This window comes from Acomys minous (assembly GCF_964271855.1).
Source record: "Acomys minous genome assembly, chromosome: 13".
NCBI classification, from domain to species: Eukaryota; Metazoa; Chordata; class Mammalia; order Rodentia; family Muridae; genus Acomys; species Acomys minous.
Window position 1 is genome coordinate 108,918,505 of NC_140495.1, and position 20,337 is coordinate 108,938,841.

General features: G+C 57.5%; 1 protein-coding gene across 5 annotated transcripts in view; it reads right to left on the reverse strand.

Moving 5' to 3' along the window:
* Positions 1-18,434, reverse strand: part of SCUBE3 (signal peptide, CUB domain and EGF like domain containing 3) — a 33,472-nt gene extending 15,038 nt beyond the window's left edge. Inside the window, exons 1-7 of one of the 5 annotated variants that reach the window (XM_084753168.1) lie at positions 17,960-18,434; positions 8,507-8,629; positions 7,591-7,716; positions 5,057-5,191; positions 3,897-4,019; positions 3,579-3,695; positions 1,702-1,749 (exon numbers count right to left, since the gene is read on the reverse strand). In XM_084753168.1, coding sequence (XP_084609294.1) covers positions 1,702-1,749; positions 3,579-3,695; positions 3,897-4,019; positions 5,057-5,191; positions 7,591-7,716; positions 8,507-8,629; positions 17,960-18,044 — 757 coding nt within the window. In that variant the 5' untranslated portion in view covers positions 18,045-18,434. Of the gene's footprint in view, positions 1-1,701; positions 1,750-3,578; positions 3,696-3,896; positions 4,023-5,056; positions 5,192-7,590; positions 7,717-8,506; positions 8,630-17,959 lie in introns of all 5 variants that reach the window. The other 4 variants (XM_084753171.1, XM_084753167.1, XM_084753170.1 and 1 more) reach the window with 4 other exon arrangements.
* Positions 18,435-20,337: the final 1,903 nt, after the last annotated feature.

Genomic DNA, 20,337 nt, shown 5'->3' on the forward strand with positions numbered 1-20,337 from the left:
CGGGGCTGGTGGTTGGGGGGCTTGGGGGGGTAGCAAGAGAGATGAAGCTAAAGGAAGGGTTGTGCCTGCCAGGGAACACAAGGGGCAGAGCAGTTCTTCCCTTCTTGGCTGTGTGTGGAGGGGGTCGTGGTGGACAGTCTCCTAATAGGGCTGATGGGAAGAGTTTCTCAGGACCCTGAGGGCTGCCCAGCTCTGCCTCGGACATTGCAAGCCTGACTCCCTCCCTGCCTTGGCCGAGCTGGGTCACTCCCCCTTTGACGGCTCCTGAAACTGGCTGGTTCTTTTAATTTGCTAATGAGATAATGTGCAGGGGCTGGGTGGGAGGCTGGTGAGGTGGGGGGCTGGTGAGGTGGGGGGGCCCTAAGGAGAGGAAGAACCCAGAGAGGGAAGGTGGAAGAACACAGGGAAAGCTCAGCGCCTTCTTCAGCTAAGACTCCGGTCAGCTCAGTCTGCTGAGAGACCAGAGCAGAAGGAAGAGAGATGTCAACGGCTGCTTTGGAGAGAGTCCATGGGAGAGCAGGAGCCTGGCACGGGGACCTGGAGGGATGTCGCCTGACCTAGGCACAAGCATTTGCCCGTAGCATCCCAGGGCCTCCCTGGGGCAAGAGAGTTGCTCTCAGCATCAGGGTGTCAGGCCTTCCCTTGTCACCAAAGACGGCAGTGTGCCAGGGCTCCAAAAGAAGCCCACCTCTGCCTGGGAGTCCCTGGCACGTTCCATGTCCTGGTCTCATCGCGTCTCCCTGAGGTCCCCTTGACCATCAGGAGCCCAATCCAGGCTCCTAGTCCCCCAGAAGTGCTCTAAGTATGGAAAGCAGGCTACCAAGGCCTGGGTTAGCATGGGGGGGGGGGGCGCACCTATGACAACAAGATCCTGTCTGCCCGGGATGGGCACAACAGAATGGCATGGTGTCTACCCCAGGCTGGACCAGGAAGCTGGGCAGAGCTGCCCACCTCTGCAGGACCCTTGCTCAGAGCGGCAGCGGGGAAGGTGGCAGGAGGCATAGCTTGCCCTGTCCTGTGTGCAAGGCATTGACCACACACTACACTCTGTTTTGATAGTCACAGCTGAAGGAGGACTATCAGCTGTGGGCTGAGGACCAGAGCAGTGGGGGCACACTCGAGACCAGCTGGTGCTGGGGACCAGCGCAGTAGGGGCACACACGAGACCGGCTGGTGCTGGGGACCAGCGCAGTGGGGGCACACACGAGACCGGCTGGTGCTGGGGACCAGCGCAGTGGGGGCACACACGAGACCGGCTGGTGAAAACATGAGCCGGAGCCAGGACCCAGACTCAGGTTGACTGAACCCAGGGTCAGATCAGCAGCTGATGTCAGGTGATGTGCTAATGGTGGGAACCCAAGAAAGACGGCCCACCTCTGACACACCTCATGTCAGTGGTACAGTGGAGATGCAGGTGCAGAGGGGTGCAGATACCTGGGAAGGGACTGGGGTGTTGAGAGGTGGTGTAGGAGGAGGAAGCAGAAGCGGAAGAAGAGGGATGACAGGAGCCAGGAAGATGATGAGCGTCAAGGTCCCCAGGCCCCGTCTTAGGGACTCAGGTTTCCTGCCACCTGATGGTGCCAGAGCCCACACACTGCCAGGGGAGCCCTGCTGGGCATGCGGTTAGTGGGAGCCCCCGGCCAGCCGGTTAGCCCTTCCCTAGCAAGCTGGTGAGTGCGAGTGGAGAGCAGACATATTTACCATTAGAAACAGCCTGAGTGGGCGCACGCTGCTCTAGCCGCCTTTCCCCTGTTTGACATCGTAAAAACGCTGTTTAGATTGCAGGGCAGGACCCACTGACGCCCACTGGGTGCCCCAGGCCTACCCCCCACCCTCCACCCTGAGGGTTCAAATGCTAAACTTTGGGACCGCAAATTAGCCTCATTCCTCAGCTTCGCCCTGCCTGGTACCCTCAAAGAAGTCAAGCCCCCACAAGTGGCTATAAAGCAGAGCTTCGGAATCTCAGAGGGAGCAGCTGTGGGTCTAGCCGCACACAGCACGTCAGAAGCAAAGCTGGCAGGAGACGTCAAGTCTCACGTTTAGCTACCTCTCGTCTCCCTCCTGTCTTAACTACAGTACACTCCCAGTCTCCCCACTCAATCTGAGGGTCCCATGACCCCAGGGACATTTCCTCCTGCCAAGGCTGGCAAGAAAGATTAGCTACAAGGCAAGGAGGCTCCTTTCCCTCAGAGCAAAGGGACAAGGGTCGGGGAGGGCAGGCTGGCTTGCTCTGTCCTGTCTTGCTGGCTGCTGTTCAGTGGGTCAGGGTCAGAGAAAAGTCCAGTGTGATAAGGGCATTTTCAAAAAGCAGCCATGTTTGAGAACACCTGAACAGAAACCCAAGGGAACCCTGCCTCTTCCCCGGTGGGCCTCTGCCCTGCCTCGTGCCACTGCTCCCTAGGGACCACATGCAGCTTCTTCTGGAAGAAGTGTGCCCAAGGGATGGTGGGAGGTTTGCAAAGCAGAAGAATTAGAATATTAGAGGAGCTGGAACAGCCCAGTCAGAGAAGAGAACATGGAGACGTGAACAGAGAGGAGCAGGAGAGCTTAGGTGACAGCAGCACGTTCCAGCCACGCGTGTCTGGCCGGGAGCCCTGTATGAGAGCCCTGTGGCTGCAGTGAAGAGAGCTGGGTGCATGGGACTGCCTGGACGCAGGGCTTCACAGAGCCACTGCGCTCACTGGGGAACCTTCTCTTCCCCAGCCTGCTGCGGCTCACCAGCCCACCAGCCCTCCATTAGGACCAGGGCCCATACAACAAGCACGCCCACCTCTGCCTGGCTGGAGACCCTGCCTCGCGCCTAGCCAGAGCCCGCCCTTTTGTTTCCCACTTCTCTAAGGAGACACACGGCCAGTCACCCCACCACTGAGGTAATAGCAACGTAAGGAATTCAAGGGTAACTAAAGGACGTAGCTCATTCACAGTGTCTGGAGACCCGGGTCAGGCCCAGGAATTCAGGGGAAGGATGGAAGGCTGCATGTAGCAGGTGAGCAGTGTGGGCAGCCACAGGCCCAGTGAGGACCAGTGCTGCTGGGTGCTGGGTGGGAGGTGGGCCTCGAGGCACCCACTGAGGGCTAGGGAGGGGATTTGCAGGGGTGAAGGAGGGAGGGGTGCCTGAAGCCACCCCTACCTGTCCAGCCCAAGGCTAGCTGCTCTAGGAACAAGTACGGTGTCTTGGCATCAGTTCCACAGTGGGGACACTGGGCTGTGGCAGTTCCCACCTCGGCCCCACTGGTCAACAGGGCCTGGGTCAGCTGCTCTGCTGGCCTCCCCAGAGCGCCTCAAGTTATCCCTACGGCCTTGGTTGACCAGCACCTCCGCTAATGGTCCCTAATTTGGTAATGTTTCAGCCTTGGAGGAAGAGGAGGGAAAGGCTCCTGCGGAGGGTAGATGGTCAGGTACCCCCTTCAGTCTCTCAGAGCCATCCCCCAGGAGACCTGCCATCACATGACCCTTCCTTCCGCACTGTTACTCTATCCGGCACCTAGAACCCCCGGGGTTTCCCCTCCCCCCCTAGCCCCCTGCCCCCACCCCCACCCAGTCACAAGTGGCTCGAGTTGTCCCCTGGCTTCACCCACCGATGCATGTCTTCCCGTCACTGTGGAGCACAAACTTGACATGGCAGCCGCACCGGGGGCCCTGCTCTGTGTCGTCACACGTGTGCTGACAGCCGCCGTTACCGTAGTTGCAGGTCACTGCAGAGGGGGGGGCGGGCACGGGGAGGGGGGAAGCTGTCAGTCTCCTTTTCCCTCTTGCTGCAGGTCTGCAAGGCTGGAAAGCCACCCTCTTTCCTCACCGTGTCACCGCCTGCCCCCCCATGTCCCCAGTCTCTCTCTCCCCATCCCTGCCCTTTGGCTACTGAGGCCCCACCCCCCTCCTGCCCCTGTATGTCTCACATTTACAGTCCCGTTGGTTCTTGGTGAGCTCGAAGCCGGGGCGGCATTCACAGGCAATGCCCCCCTTGGGGGTCTCCCGGCAGATGTGGGCACAGCCGTGGTTCCTGTTCATGCAGTTCATTCCTTCTGAAAAGGGAGGGGGCGGTGATGCTGCTCCTGCACCTGTGCGTGCCTCAGGACACTATGAGGGTCAGCGGAGCCGGCCACCTGAGGCCTAGGACTTAGGAAGGGCCCAGAAAAATCTAAAACAGCATCTCTCTGCTCAAAGAGCTTACACTGAGATTAGAAACCTGAAGATTAATAGCAATCAGACTGATAATTCAGTAAGACCACTACGAAGCCCTATGGCACTTGTTTTTTTGTTTTGTTTTGGTTTTGTTGTTGTTGTTGTTGTTGGGTTTTTGGGTTTTTTGGGTTTTCTAAATAGTGTTTTTGGTTTTTTGAGACAGGGTTTCTCTGTGTAGCTTTGGCTGTCCTGGACTCACTTTGAAGACCAGGCTGGCATTGAACTCACAGCAATCAGCCTGCCTCTGCCTCCCTAAGTGCTAGGATTGCAGGGGTGTGCCACTGCACCTGGGTATGCCACTTTTTTGTTGTTGTTTTGTTTTTGTTTTTTAAGAGACAGGATTCTCTTCATACCCCTGACTGTCCTGGAACTCACTCTATAGACCAGGCTGGCCTTGAACTCAGAGATCCACCTGCCTCAGCCCTGACTGGGATTAAAGGCATTGGCCATCAGGCCCAGTTTGGCCACAAATGTATTAAGCTCCTAGCACTGTCAGGGCAGCACGCTAGGTGATGGGGAAAACAGGCAAAGCAGATGTAGCTGTTGTCCTCAGGATATCATAGTCCAGGGGGGGAATGAGCCGCAGACCCAGGCAGCATATACCCTGTGCTGCCTGCTGCCTGACAACTTTCCCCACCCAGGCCATGGAAACAGGTGAGGCCGTGCCAGTGAAACAGCTGGACCAGAGAACGCCCCCAAATAGCCTCAATTCCGTACCGACCACAGATGTATCCCCTGGTCTTCCCCTAATATAGTGTCTAGGCTGTGACTTAAGTTAAGGGGTAGAGAGGAGCTGAGTATGAGACATGGAGTGTTGAGGGCCAGGCAGGGCGGGGCGGGGCAGGGCGGCGCGGCTCCCAGGCCCTGGGCTGACCTTCTGGCCGCTGGATACAGGTGTGCTGGTTGTCGCTGAGGAAGAAGCCTTCTCGGCAGTGGCATTCGTAGCTGCCCATCATGTTGACGCAGCTCTGCTGACAGCCGCCATTGCCTTCAGCACACTCATCTACGTCTGTGCAAGAGAGGCTCATTGGTGGGTGGGGCTGTGGTTGCAGCACCAACTCCCCCCCCCCTTCCCACACACACAAAAGCCCACCCTTAGCAAGCAGGTAGGGTGGGGACCATCTGAATCTGGCCAGCCTAGGTGAGAGACGGCTCGGCCATTACGAGCACTGACTGCTCTTCCAGAAGACCTGAGTTCTAGTCCCAGTGCCCACGTTGGCAGCTAATTGCCTGCAAACCCAGTTCCAAGGAACCCAATGTCCTCTTCTGGCCTCTGCAGGCCCCGGAGGCACGTGGCACAGAGACACATGTGCAGGCAAACACCGTGCACATAAACTCTCAATAAGTTCAAGAGCCTGGGTCTAAGCACAGAGGTCAGGAGGAAAACCAGAGTAAGAGGACTGACTAGTGGCAAAGACAAGGAAGGGTACCAGTCGCACTGGCTGGCAGTGGCGGAGCAGGCATGGTAACCAGCTGTGGTGAGCAGCCCGGGGTCAGGGAACCTGGAAATGGCTCTCTCCTCAGACAGCAAGCAAGCAATGTGGCTGTGCTCCTGAAGGTGGAGGGAACAGCCCAGCCACAAGCCCTCAGGGCAAGGACCGTCTATAACCTCAGCATCCTCCCCTCCCCCAGACTGGGGTTCACTGCCATGTCCCCTACAAAGCACAGTTCTGTGGTATAGAAGGGTGGGGAAAGTGCCAGGCCACGCCCTGGATGGTAGAGGGGGAACAGTAGGGGTCCCCCAAGCCACCACCCCTAGAGCCAAGCTCACCCAGTGGATTCACTTCTTTATCCTGACTCCATCTCTAGGCTGGCTACTGCCCTCCCACCCTCTACTTCTCCCTGGGGAAACTGAGGCCCACAACATGGGTTCCCTAAGAGTTAAAGGGATGGGTGGAATTGAGGCTTTGAACCCTGCCCTTAAGCTGACTTTTGTAACTCTGACCCTCTCAGTGCCTGCTCTTTTCCTTGTTCTTAAGGTCAGATCTCATATTGTGGTGATAATTGGGGCTCGAGAGACCCAACGGAGGCCGGAGGCCAAAGAATTAGAACGCCCCATCCCTCTACCCAAGTAGTTCACGTCTTGTCCCTACAGAGTCCCTTGGGTGACAGGGCAGAGAAGGCTCTCCCACAGTAGCAGAGGGGCCAGGGAAGGCAGCCATGGGAAGGGCCTGCCAGGAACCTGGATAGGAGGGTGGCTGAGAGGGTCACATGCAGCTCAGCAGTAAGGGGGGGGGGCCCTGGGCCCTGGTGCATCTGGCAAACCAAGTTCCTGTGCTGATCCCCAGGTTTGAAATCTCAAATCTTGTTAGAAGCATAGGAGAAACCCTCACTTGGTCTGAGTAACTCAAAACCAAGGTGAAAGCTGAGTTCGGAGGTCTAGGGATTCTACCCATAATAAAGCTGCTGGGATGGCATCTCAGGTCAGACTGAGGCTCGGAACCCGAGAGAGGCTGAGACTAAAGACAGGAGAGGCGGCAAGGAGCAGAGGCTTCCAGGGCCTGGGGGTCGGGGGGTGGGGAGCATGCAGCATTAGCAACAGTGCTGCTCACTCAATCCCTGCTCCGAGCTGAAGCTGCACAGGGCATTTTACACATGTCTATGTGATGGGTCGCCCTCCCCCCCTGCCTTGACCGCCCCACAACAGCAGCCTCAGAGAAGGTCCTAACATCCCTCCCCCCCCCACACACACTTTAGGGATGAGCAATCTGAGATTCCCAGAGGCAGAATCAGGCTATGTGTGCAGCCAAGTTATCCCTCCCAAGCACTCAGCTGAACCTACCACCCCATCCTTTTTCCTGGGAGCTTCTTAGCAGTGGCTCAGGCTCTTTAGCCAGTGCAAGGCTGGTTCATCCTCCCTAGCCAGCCTCATGGCAGGGGGCTGGCTGCCCTTGCTCCTTTTTTTTTTTTTTTTTTCTTTTTTTGGTTTTTTAAGACAGGGTTTCTCTGTGTAGCGTTGGCTGTTCTGTACTCACTTTGTAGACTAGGCTGGTCTCGAACTCACAGGGATCCTCCTGCCTCTGCCTCCCAAATGCTGGGATTAAAGGCGTGCGCCACCAGCACCCGGCGGCGCCCTTGCTCTTTTTGACCACATTTTTTTTTCCTTGCCTGAGAAACACTGAAGCAACCTGGTTCCCCACCAATGCCAGCCAGCTGTCCCCTGCTCACCCAGACAGTTGTGAAACGGCCTGGTTCCTCACTAATCCCGGCCAGCCGTCCCCTGCTCACCCAGACAGTTGTGAAACAACCTAGTGCCCCACCAATGCCGGCCAGCCGTCCCCTGCTCACCCAGACAGTTGTGAAACAACCTAGTGCCCCACCAATGCCGACCAGCCGTCCCCTGCTCACCCAGACAGTTGTGAAACAACCTAGTGCCCCACCAATGCCGGCCAGCCGTCTCCTGCTCACCCAGACAGTTGTGTCCGTCATGCGCCAGATGGAAGCCGTCATAGCACGTGCACCGGTAATTGCCAGGGATGTTGACACAGTCGTGTACACAGCCTGCATTGTCCTCCCGTTCACACTCATCCACGTCTGTGCACAGAAGGAAAGTACACTGAAGATCATACGCAAACAGCTGTGTCATTTCACCTTTATGGTTTTGTTTGTTTGCTTTCTGAGACAGGGTTTCTCTGTGTAGCCCTGGCTGTCCTGGACTCACTTTGTAGACCAGGCTGGCCTCGAACTCACAGAGATCTGCCTGCCTCTGCCTCCCGAGTGCTGAGATTAAAGGCATGCGCCGCCGCCGCCGCCGCCACCACCACCACCACCACCCTTTATGTTTTTAATTATGCCATTTCATATAGAGGAACTTCTTTAATTGGAGTGTTGGTGTGTGGGGGTACCATCCTTGAACCAACACCCCTCAGGTCCCAGGGAGCAACTGAAGTTCTTAGTTTACTATCTCAACAGGAAGGGCCATGTACTTTGTCCACGGAAGCCTCACTGCTACACGGGGTCACACATTAAGATCGGTATTCCTCGACTACTTTGCAGTGTTTTTGTAGCAAAAGATAGGCTTGTTTGAGGGTGAATCCTACTGGGGTGCTCTGGTCCTGTCCCCTGAGCATAAGATGAAGGGCGCAAGTATAGGCTCCTGTTTCAGGGATCTTCGGGCCTTCGTTCTGTGACTGAGGGGCACCCATCCCAGACAGCTGCATGGCTATGAAGTGTTCACCCCAGCCCGTCACCTGCTTTGGGCAGCACTCCCTTTGGGAAGCTGTTGCTGTCCTCCTTGGCCTCAGGAACTGTGGTCCAGCCCCCGAGGCAACAGCATTAGTCCCCACTTTCCAGTGGGCTCCCCTCGGGGCGCCCCCAGCCTCACCTTTGCAGTGTTTGCCGTCCCCGGTGTAGCCAGACTTGCAGATGCACTTGTATGACCTTGGAGTGTTCTGGCAGATGGCGTCAATGTGACAATGGTCAGTCCCTTCCACACACTCATCCACATCTGTCGGGGCAGAGGGGGATACGTGAGAACAGACGTGCCTCACCCGGTGTGCCCCCCTCGAGTTTTCAAGGTGTGCTCCCCAAAGCCACAGTCCCCTCTTGAAGGCAGAGCAGTGCACGTCTGAGGCCCTCTGCCCACTGCTCTGAACACTTCATAAGTTCAGATGAGCCCTCACTGCCTCCAGGGCATTCAGAAGGCAGCGACAGCTCCAGGACTTCCTCACACTTCCGGCTTCAACCCGAACAGCACACCCGATGCATTAGACATAGGCAGCCCAGCGAGATTAGTTTATCTTTCTCAGCAGCAGACTAGGGGGAGGGAGAGGCACAGAGTCACAGTCACTGGGACACACGTAGTCCAGGCTGGCCTTGAACTCATTACACAGCTGAGGGTGGCCTTCAGGGCCTGAGCCTTCTGCCCAGCGCAGCTGGTCACTGGTAATTAAGCAAAGGAGATGGGGCACGCGTGGGAAGCTCATCGTCTCCCAGCCCAGCGTCACATCTGGTACAGCTGTGCACATCAGTGACCCTGCACTCAAGTACAGCAGTTCACACCATCGTGGCACTCGGAGACCAAGGCACAAGGGTCAGGTTAGATAGTGAGACACTGTCTCAAAAACCCAGACCATTAATCCCAGCACTCGTGAGGCCGAGGCAGGCGGATCGCTGTGAGTTCGAGGCCAGCCTGGTCTACAAAGTGAGTCCAGGACAGCCAAGGCTACACAGAGAAACCCTGTCTCGAAAAACCAAAAAAAAAAAAAAAAGGGGTGGGTGGGTGGGTGGGGCCAAATGTGGCAGGGCACCCCTTCCTTGGGAGGCAGGCATGGAGGTTTTCAAATTCAAGGATAGACAGGGCTACACAGAGAAACTTTGTCTCAAAAAATCAAAAATGAAAGAAAATAAAGAGATGGAGGCGGGGTTCAGGACATTAGGAAGCTGTGGACAACAGTGGTGCCCATGATGAACTGATAAAGAGAAAGCCTCATTCGGCCCCAGGGATTTCCTGTCGGGGCATCACACTGGCAGGTAGACAAATGACAGAAACCAGGAGCTGGTGGGTGCCATGAGGCATTAGGGGTGAGCTTCAACCCAGGCTGCAAAGCAGAACCAAGTTCACTAAAAATGCCCAAGGCCCCAAAGACTGTAGTCAACACGCCTGGGCTGGGCCCTGACAATCGGCTTCCAGATGATTCTAATGTGCAGCTGGGGTTAGAGCCTTGTCACAGCCTGAGGAGGAAGGCACCACGTCTCCCTATGAACTAGAAACACAGCCTATGGGTAGAAGTCGGCCAGTAAGTGAGCAGGGACCTGGGAGCAAGGCAGGGGAGCCCCCCCAGGCTGTAAAGTCAGCTGCTATAATGCAGGTTCGCAGGCCTCACCGGCCACCCAGGGAATACAGCTCCTGAAGGCGCACCAGGCAGAGGCGCATCCTGTACACACTCAGAAGCCAGTGCTAGACGCAGCCATTTGTCCTCTGTTCGGATGCTTCCAGAAGCACAGGCGGGGGGCGGGCTGGAGTACCCAGGGGCTGAGAACTGAACCGGGCACACCTCATACACCCCGCCTCAGACCCCCTGACTCTGTTGAGCTGTCGACCCCTCAGCTCTCCTTGTCACTTGCCATCCCAACAGTTCTGAGTGCCAGGAGACGGTCTACATGTACTGCCCAACTCAGCCGAGCTCGGCAGTCGCATGCCAGCCCGTCACCAAGTGGAGGGATGGAGGGGAGGGGCATGGAAGCCAAGCCCATAAGCCGAGCGAGAGTGACCTTGTGGGTGGCTAGAGACTGTTGGAGAACTAGTTTGTCCCACTGGTGGAGTGCGTACAGAAGCAAGAAATGTCCCGTCACAGGAAGGCCACCGGCAGCAGCGGAGACAGCCCCAGCTTAAAATCCGGCTCCACCATTTCCCTGGGGAGGCTCTTCTTACGTTTTCTTTTAAGAGACAAGGCTTTCCTATGTAGCGCAGGCTAACCTCGAACTCACGACCCCCTGTTCCAGCCCCTCCCTGGTGCGCCATCGCTCCTGTCCTTAGATTTCCCCCATAGAACGGGGTGACTGCACCTCCTCAGAAGAGGCTGTGAGCAGCTGACGGGGGAACGATTCATGGGAACCGCCTGATAAAGTGCAGGAAGCTTGAGATTACGAAGCTAAGGGTTGAGCAATAGGGGGCCTAGGTCTGTGCGGTCCACTGTGTGGCCACGGATCACACGCGGCCCTTTTCACTTCAAAGGCAGCTCCTCAGCCCCACCAGCCACAGGCCAAATGCTGGTGGTGGGCTGTGCGATAGGAGACACCCCAACGGCACAGAGCTCACGGAACAGTAGAGCTTAGGGGGTTCTGAATGAGGGACACTTCTGGGTCTGGCCCAGAAACATGGAGGCTCCTCCAAACGATCCTCTCTGCAACCATCTCAGAGGAGCCTGTCTCCGTGTGCTGGGGCTCGCCTCCCGTGCCTCCCCTCAAGGGCTCCCCGAGACTAGAGCCTGTCTGCTGGTTGCCTCAGCCACCTTCCCACTGGATACACCCTGCGCCTCCTCCCTCAGCACCACCTAACTGTCCGCCGCATCCCTCATATGGCCCGCACTCCCGTTCAGGCTGCAGGCTCATCCTCTTCAGCTTTTCCCTCCTGGCTCATTGTCTGCCCTGTCCCCGGTGAGCCCCAGGGCCAGGGACACTCAGCTTGCCCTCTCCGTGTGTGTGTGTGTGTGTGTGTGTGTGTGTGTGTGTGTGTGTGTGTGTGTGTTTCCTGCTGTGCCCCCGATACTCCGAAGCTGTCTCAAGTAACACGTCCCACTTCCCGTGTCGTGGCCGGGCGCCTGCTTAAGAAGGGACCTTCCAACTGTGTGCCTGAAATCTGAAGCAATGGGCCTGAGGCACAGAGCATGGCACCAGGGCCCCAAACGCACCTGCCAGCCCACAATGAGCCCTTGCAGGGACCTCCGTGGCACACACGGGCAACCTCAGCTTCGCCCACCCTCTCAGGGCACAGCTGTCTACCAGCTGCAAGCCGAGCGATGCGCTTGGCCATGGTCTACACTGGTGGGTCTCGGCTTAGGCTGCCCGCCAGAATCTGGGGACCTCTGAAGGCCCACCAGGTCAGGACCTCCAGGAAAGCCTGGGGCTACCTTTCTTTTCCAACTCACATAAATGAACTATCTGCCTGAGCTGGGAGGCTCTCCGGAGGTGGCGCCATGACACACTCGGAGGTTCTAGACCGATGCTACAGCAACCCTTAGTGCCGGCTTAGCCTCCTCTTTAGCCTCTGAGCGCACCCAGCTCCCTCCCCTGAAAACTCGTCACAGCACCATGGCGGGTGGGGGGGCACTGCTACCAGCATCAAGTCAGTTAGCACCCACCAAGCACCGGGTGCCACTGTGTTCAGCCGCCCAGCCACCCAGGTTCTCTTGGATGCTCGCTCCATGTAAACTCGCGTGCTGTGGCTTCCAGATCTTTGAACCCATGACACCACTGGCAAAGCTGTACATACCCGAGCACTCGGCAAATGGCCACCAGGTACTCGCCCGGGGGGGGGGGGGCGGCCAGCGCTGCGCCAGGTATTGGGGGCTCAGTAGCCAATGGGACAAGATGACCGCATGCGAGGGTTCTCTGTCATTACCCGTTAAATGTGGTGGGTGAGATCCTTACCTGAGGCACACCCCAGAGAAGAAGCCTGGCTTCTCTACTCCCCTGTGACCATCCTGGGATCAGGGGGCTCCCGCGGGGCCTTATTCTGAGAAGCAGAGTGCAACCATGAGGGCCTGGTCTAGAACTCCCCAGAACTCACATGAAGCGAGATTCAGCAGCGTGCACCTCTAAAAGCAAACGCTCCCAACAGCAAAAGGGGGAGGCAGAGACAGGAGAGTCCCCAGCTTGCCTAGCTTGTGCAGTGGTAAACAATGACAGACGCTGCCACAAACAAGGTGGAAGCCGAGAGCCGATGCCTGAGGTTGCCCTCTGACCTCCACATATGTGCTGTGGCAGTGTGCCTGCGCTTACACACACACAGGGGGTTTTATTGTTTAGTTTTCTTGTTGTTGTTTTTGTTTGGTATTTTGTTTTGTTTTTTCAAGACAGGGTTTCTCTGTGTATGTAGCCCTGGCTGTCCTGGACTCCCTTTGTAGACCAGGCTGGCCTCGAACTCACAGAGATCCGGCAGATGGTAGGATCTTGGGCTCCTTCGTCACACTCTGGGCGCTACGGCCATGTCTTATTAAGTGGATGTGGGAACCCCTAATGAGGTTATCTTGGGAAAGAGCCAAACTCACCCCTGGAAGTCTCCTCAAAGTATGGAGAGATGGCCCCCTCCCTCCTCCATGTCCCCCCAACTCGGCAGTTAGTTCTGCTCGCAGCAACCAACCTGCACAGAGCGCTGAGGTGGGATAGGGCTGGATCGGACAGCAGTCAAAGCCAGCACACCCCGAGGCTCTGAGGCCGAGGAGGGGGCCAGGGTAGACAGGGAGCGGGCAGACAGGCAGGCAAGAAGGGTAGGGCGGGCGGGCGGGCAGGCGCAGTGGCGGGCAGGTGTCAGCCATGGGATTCACTACTCTGGGGCCTTAGCAGCTGGTCAGAAACAAAAACAAACACCAGGGATACAGGTTCCTGCTGTTAACAGCTTCAAACCGCCGGAGGAAAACTCCAAATAAATATAATTAGAAACTAGTAAAAAAAAAAAAAAAAGTCCTCTCTGTAAACCTGTCCCCCCAGGATCTACCATTTAAGCACCCCATCCTTCTACAGCCCTCCCCTTGGCACCCACCTAGCCCGATTCGGCACATCATCCAGAGATTCATTAGGCCTCTTTTCTCATCCTACACCTTCCTATGGGCCAACAACCTCGTCCTCAGTTTGCCACTGTCAGTAACCAGGACCAGAAAGGCCCAGGCACAAAGCTCTGAAATGCAAAGCCCACAACAGCTCTCTGGGGGCTATGGTTTGTCACAGAGGAAAAGCCACTGGCAAACCAAGCCCTCCAGTGCCCTGTTCGGGGCGGGGCAGGGGGCGGGGTCATCACCCATATCTGAACACCAATTGTAGACCCAGCTCTAACCCCAGAGCAAACCCTTGACCTGAGGCGGGAAGGGCTGCTCCGGGCCCTGAGGGGAGGAGGCCAAGGGGAGCCACAGAGTTCACTCTTGGGCACCACGGGGTGAACACGGAAACTCTCTCGTGTACTCCTTGGGCTGCTTTCTTGGGGTGCTGCTCGCCTGACCAGGGGCTTTCAGGAAAAATACCAAGTGGCAGGGCCTCGGCAGGCAGAGCAGAACAGGGTCCAGGTGGAGAGGGGCCTTGCCTTGAGGTGGAAAACCCGGCCAGGTGGGGCCGCAGGACTGAGGCTATGAACCAGTTCAGGGACCCCAGAGTTGCCGGGAATTAGGGTCTGCACTAGCCAAAGCTCAGACCTTGTCTTCCGCCCACCTCGTGTGTGCCACCTGAGTCAGGCAGAGTGCAGGCTGGTGGGGAGAGAGTGGCCAGTCTCCAGACAGAAAGTCAGTGTCCTTTCTCTGCCCAGGTGAGTAGGCCATTCATACATCCGTGGGCTGGCTGACTTCACCTCTCCCTCAGCTCCAGCGGTCCACTCCTTCTCAGACTCCTGTCTCCCCAGGTCTGGGCCTCCCGTGAGCACTGCCAGCCCCGGAGCCTCAGAGCCGGCTCCGTAGTTTCCAGCCCTGACAGGAACTCTTTCTTACCGAGTGGTCATGTGCTAGGGGTATGGAGGCCCACACCCGCACACCGAAGTGGGCCGGGCAGCAGAGACCAGGGTGGGTTCTGGCAGCAAGCTCCTCCACCTCCGTCTTCAACAGGGGATCTGAGGCCGTGCCCTCCCTTCCCCCACCCTTAGGTCAAGGCGCTGGATCAAACCATTCTACCCTTTTCCTTCTCCAACTAAAACAACAGACACATTCCCTACTTCCTTCTCCCCTTCACCAGAGTGCCACACACATGTGCTCATACACACACACACACACACACACACACACACACACACAAGCATACACACGCACACACGCACGCACGCTCACACACCCAAGTGAATGCACACTTCCCATTGCCAAACTCACACTTGCCTGCCTCTACTTACAGCGGGTCCTAGCCGCTCACATCTCAAACTGGATCTCATGTCCTCAGATTCCAGAAGGTTCCAGAGCACAATCTTATCTGAGGGTCCCTGGCTGCCCTCTTCTTCCTCTGCCTGTAGCGGCTGTGGCTCCCAGGTCTTCTGGTCCCCTCTCCACTCTGCCCTACACTACAGAGACTCGGGGATGGACGGGTCTCCACTCCTAAGACATGCCATCAGCAAGCCACAGACAGAGGTCAAAGGGATTTCTGAGAACTTTCTTAAAATTGGGACGACTTAAGGAAACCGACTAAAAACAAAACAAAACAAAACAGGCTTTAAGAGTGGGGTCCGTCAGTCCATCCGTGTGTCTGTCTGTCTGTCTGTCTGTCTGTCTGTCTGTTCTCTCCAGTAGGGCCTCAATGGGGCACAAGCCGTAGTGGCTGCCCGAGGAGCCACCCGCACCCGCTGACATGGTTACAGGTTTTCATTTCATATTTCGGAGGGAGGGGCTAGGAGGAACAGTCCCCTCACTGTGGAGCTGGCCACAGGAGCCGAGGGAAGCAGGCAGGAGAGGAAGCAGAGAGGTGGGGGAAAGGAGAGAGACACATACTCCCAGACAGAGACCCAGAGACAGAGAGACACTGTTTGCTGCCAGATGACCGCTCGCTCTCGTTCTCAGGGACGGTGTGATTTCTAAATGGGTGACTTTCCCAAAACTCTATCCCTAACAGGGAAAGAAAGTCAAACGGCCAAGCTGGCTGTCCCAGAGGCCCTGAGACCTTTTCTTTCAGCGGCAACCTGAGCCCCGAAGTGAGGATTAGGTCTTTTTTAACCAAGGGTGTCCTCCCACCCCCACCCCACCCCCACCCCACCCCCAAAAGCAAGGCAAATTAATGCTTTTAAGTTTACAATTATCTCGGTCATCCAGTCTGTCTACTTTAAGACACACAGACAGGCACTTGAAAACTACTCAAGACCTTGTACCCGGCAAGCTCCCTCATCTCCAGTCCCACGGGCTGGCCCCAGGGTGTTGGTATTAGTGCAACCTCTGTCTGTCTGTCTGTCTGTCTGCTCTCCCTCCCTCCCTCCCTCTTTCCTCTTCTGTACTTAAGCTCCGGTCCTTTTCCTTGTCCTCCGCCCTCTCATCGCATGGCTTTGACCATCCCAGAGACACACATGTCTCCCCAGAGGTGCGGCCGCTCTTCTCAAAGGTGCTGAGGGTGACTGTAACTTTTACAGACCCTCCAGAGCACCACTGCAAAAGTGCCTGGCATCAAAGGCAAACTTCCTATCCTAGCCCTGATGATAGATGGCAGATATGCCGAGGGGGCAGGGGAGGCCTCCGGAAGCTCACAGCACTATGGGTAAGCCTGGGAGGCTCAGAGCGAACAGTTCTCATCCTGCCTGAAGCGCCTACCTGCACAGTGGCTTCCAAGGGGCAGCTCTGTATCCCAGCAAGCCTGTTGTTAGGCAACCTTTGATGGACAGGGCTTCACAGGTTTCCTAAATGGTGGGGTTAATGAGAAGTTCCATCCTAATCTAGCTAGACTCAGAAACCCTAAGAATGTGTGTGTGTGTGTGTGTGTGTGTGTGTGTGTGTGTGTGTGTGTGTGTTGCAGTTACTGCACCCTCATCAGGCAGGTGTAGCCCAGGATGGACATGAGCAGGAGCCTTGAGGGTACCACGTCCTCTCCAGCTGAGTGTCCCCCAGCAAGGAGGTGCCTTTGAGTACCCTGACTCTTTCTATCCCTGGCAGATGGGCTGGTCTCCAGGCTTGAGAGCTTTAGTTTCCCCACACCTGTCCCATTTAGGGGGTGTCCAGCTGCACCTGGAGCCCCTTTAATAGGCTGCCCCCCTTCCTGCCCCCCTTCCCACTAAGCCGCCACAGACACTGGCTCCAACATGAAAGAGCCCCTTATCTCGTCTCTAGATTACTGCGCGAAATCTGTTCCTTCCTCAGACTAAACTCCCTAGCTAATTCCATGTTACGAGTAAGTCAGCGCGCACTACAAAAGCCAGCTTTGTTTACGGAAAACACACAAGCAGATCCACAGCAAGGAGAGGGGCTGTTCCATGCAGCCGGCTGTTGGGAACCAAGGCTGCAGAAGGGAGGCTGGGGTGGGGTCTGGTACTTGACAGCTGAGGGACTCTGGTGCTTAGTTAGTAATTGGACAGGTTGGAGGGGCCGAGGGAAGAGGCAGTGTCCTGGGAGAAAAGGGAGCTGTTGGTCTAGCACAGTGAGACTCAGGCCCCTGGACAGTGAGTGCCAGACACTCAGACTTCCCCCAAATCCCAAGTTCAACTTTCCTTTTGGCTCAGACTCTTCGACATCTCTGGCTGGCTTCAGGACAATAAGCAGAATCTACCTCCCGGGCAAAATCTTGCTAAAAGGAATTTTCTTTTTGTCCATATAAATCTCTTTTGGGTGAGGACAACGTGGGGGGAGGGGTGCGGCAGGTCAATGGGGGAGGGGAGGCTGTCCCCAGAGAACTGTGGGACACCAGCCTGGTTTCTGCAAGGGCAGCCTTGGGACTGGCTGGGCAGTGAGCTCGGGGTCAGGGACCGGGGGCAGGGGGGCCTCCCAGTCTCTCTCTAATTCCTAGAGGGATCTGTCAGAGCTCCCAGCCTGGAATTTTACCTTGTTATTTTAATGCAATTCTGACCTGGATTTAAATGGAATTGGAAACCCCAGGCCTTAATAAATAAATATTATGATAAGAAATGAAAGCCATGCGAAACGAAAGAGATCCCCCCCTCCCAAGGCAGAAACGCAACGTTCGTGCCAGAAGTCAGTCACAGACATTTTCTCCTCCTGCCCCCTACCATCCCGTGACAGGCAGTCAGTTTCACCACGAAAGAGCCTGTTTTTCTTTAACATCTTTCGACTTGATAAGACGGCGACTTCGAAATTTCGGCCTGACTCCGCATGCGGGGAGGGGAGGAGGGTATGACACGCCTGAAAACTTCCTTCCCTCAGTCTCAAGTCCCCAACTGAAGTCCCAGGCAATGTTTGAGAGAAGATTCTCTGACCTTGGCGGAAAATGCTGGAGCTGGCAGGGAAAGCCGGCAGAAGTGCATGCTCCGGTCGGCTGGCCACCCCCAAGGCTCCTCCAAGCGCAATGCACAGAGGTCTGGCCCTGGGCGAGGAGTCCGGGCACCCGGCCGGGTCCTGACAGCCACGCACTTCCAGGCACCTGCCCCGGCTCGGACCCCGCCGGACCGCAGCCCCGCAACCCCACAGCCCCGCGCCACGCCGCGCCGCTCCTCCCTTACCTTGCGCAGCCTTGCCATGCTGGGCGGCGCGCGCGTGGACCAGCAGGACCAGCAGGCAGAGCCCGGGGACGCGCCCCGAGCCCATGGCCTGGAGCTCCGCGCGGCGGGGCCGCAGGGGTGTCGCAGCCCCGGGGAAGGCGCGCGAGGCCGAGGGGGAGGGGACTGGAGGGCGCCCCGCGGGGGCTCGGGGCTGGGCGTGGGGAGCGCGCGGCGGGGAACGCGGCCAGGCGCGGGGCGGCGGCCCGAGGGGCGGCCCGGGCTATCGCACCCGACGCCCAGCTTCGCCCGCGGGGAGCTGTAGCCCGAGAGCGAGCGCGCAGAGTCCAGGCTGGGACCTGAGAAAGGGGAGGGGAGAAGTAGCGCCTAAACACGCCCTTTCTGCTTCTTTCTTCCTCCCTTGCTTTCTCGTCTCCCTGGCTCCGTCTGTTTTTCTTCGCCTTTCTCCTCCTCCTCCTCCTCTTTCTCCTCCTCTCCTTGCTCCTTTTCGTTTTCTTCCTCCTCCCCTTCCCACTGCCCCTCCTGCTTCTCTTCTCCGTCCTCCTCCTCCTCCTTTTTCGTGCCTTTTTTTTTTCTTTCAAAGGGGGCCTCGGCGTGGCGGCCGCTCCCCCTGCGCGCCCGGGCGCGCGGCCCCCTCCCCAGGCTGCCGGGCCGCTGCCTGCAGGAATTTACAATCCGGCGCTGGGGGAGCGGGCCCGGTCTCCATGGAGACGGCTTCCCCGGGAGCAGGGAGGTCAGGCGCAGACCGCGCACAATCAATGGATCAATGCAAGCCCCCGCTCCGCTCCAGACCAAACAGCACCGGGGCTCCGGCTCGTCCTCTCTCGCGGTGGGGAGCTAGCGGGGGAGCTGAGGGTGCACACCCCCCCCCGCCCCGCGCGCGCTCGCACGCCAGGAGGCCCGAGCGGCGCAGGTCTACACGCGCACCTCTGCGGGGAGACAAAGAGGGCGCGAGGTGTTGGGGAGGCTGGAAGTGCTGCACCTCAGAACAGAGATGGGCTCACACTCCCGGGCCAAGTAAAGTCCTCCGAACTTTTACCTCTAAGTCACTACCACCCTCTGGACACAATCCTCATGCTCAGATCTGAGCCCATTCTAAAACTGTCCCGCTCCAGGGCAGGCTCTGTGGGCGTTAAAAGTACTCCCCTGAGGTGCCCTTCTCCGTGTGGCTCCTGTGTGTGCACTGTCTCGGTGTGGCTCCTACGGAGGTGCGCAGCACACCGGCCGAGGCTCACCCACGATCATCTTGGGCACACACAGAAGGCCCTGTACACTACCTCCAAGCCGGCTACCTCGGCTACCCTCACAGGCAGCAGAGACACACTGCTGAAGGAGCGAGTTCCCCCCTGCCCCCCATCCCTTCCATTGCTGTGAGCCAACTGTACCAGGCCTCAGAGTGCTGCTCCAGAGCCAGTTTTGTGCAGGACAGAAACTATCATCCCAGGGTACCCAAGAGAACTGGGCAGTGACCAAGGTCTCCTTAAAGATGACTCAGTTCTGAAACCCTTGACATTGGCAGCCGGCATCAGCTGGGGTGGGGGTGGGCTCTGACAGCAGGCGCCTTCCCACCCTGGGGACGAGTTGAGCCCTTCCTTTAGCAGGGATTAATGGAAACGTAAGAGAATGAAGAGGCTGAGGCTTTGAATTTCCTGTCCTGGCTCCTAAAACCGAGTCCTCTTGGCTTCCAGTCCCAACCCGACTTTCCTCAGTTTCCTCAGCTAGGATAACGGGGAGGGTGGAGAGGAGGGCGCGGGAGTCGGGGTCGCGGGGTGGGGGGAGAGGCGGGGGGGGGGGCGGCGGCACGGAATCATTGGCTAGGTGATGGAGGGGGACACTGCCCTTGGAAGGCTGGGAAGAGGAATCCTCGAGGCCCCTTGTGTAGTGTGAGAGATGGCGTGGGGGAGGTGAACACACGGGTCATGGGAATAGTGTGGTGGAGGCCACAGAAAGGTTGGTCAGATGACCCCCTACAAGGTCCCTCCCAGCCCTGTCGCTCTTGAGATTCCACCCCCCCCCCTCCATTCCTCTGGCAAACCCCTCCTTCTGTAGCAGCCTTGCCTGCTGCCACCAATTATGTGGAGGCTGCAAGACAAGTTCAAACTTGTCATTCTTTTTGTCCCAAACAAGAGAGGGAGAGAGAGAGGGAGGGAGGGACAGAGAGAGAGAGAGAGAGAGAGAGAGAGAGAGGGAATTGGAGGTAGCCAGACAGTGCCTGGGGGCACTGGAGAGAACTGAGGAGCCCCAGGGTGGGGAGGGAATTTCGTCTGGGCCTGGCTTGCCTTCACCTCTGCTGTCTTTGAGTATTAAATGTGCACCCTCCTGCATCCTGCGAGGAGGGGGGGGGGTGCTGCCAGCCCACTCCTGCCCCGCGGCTAAGGTGG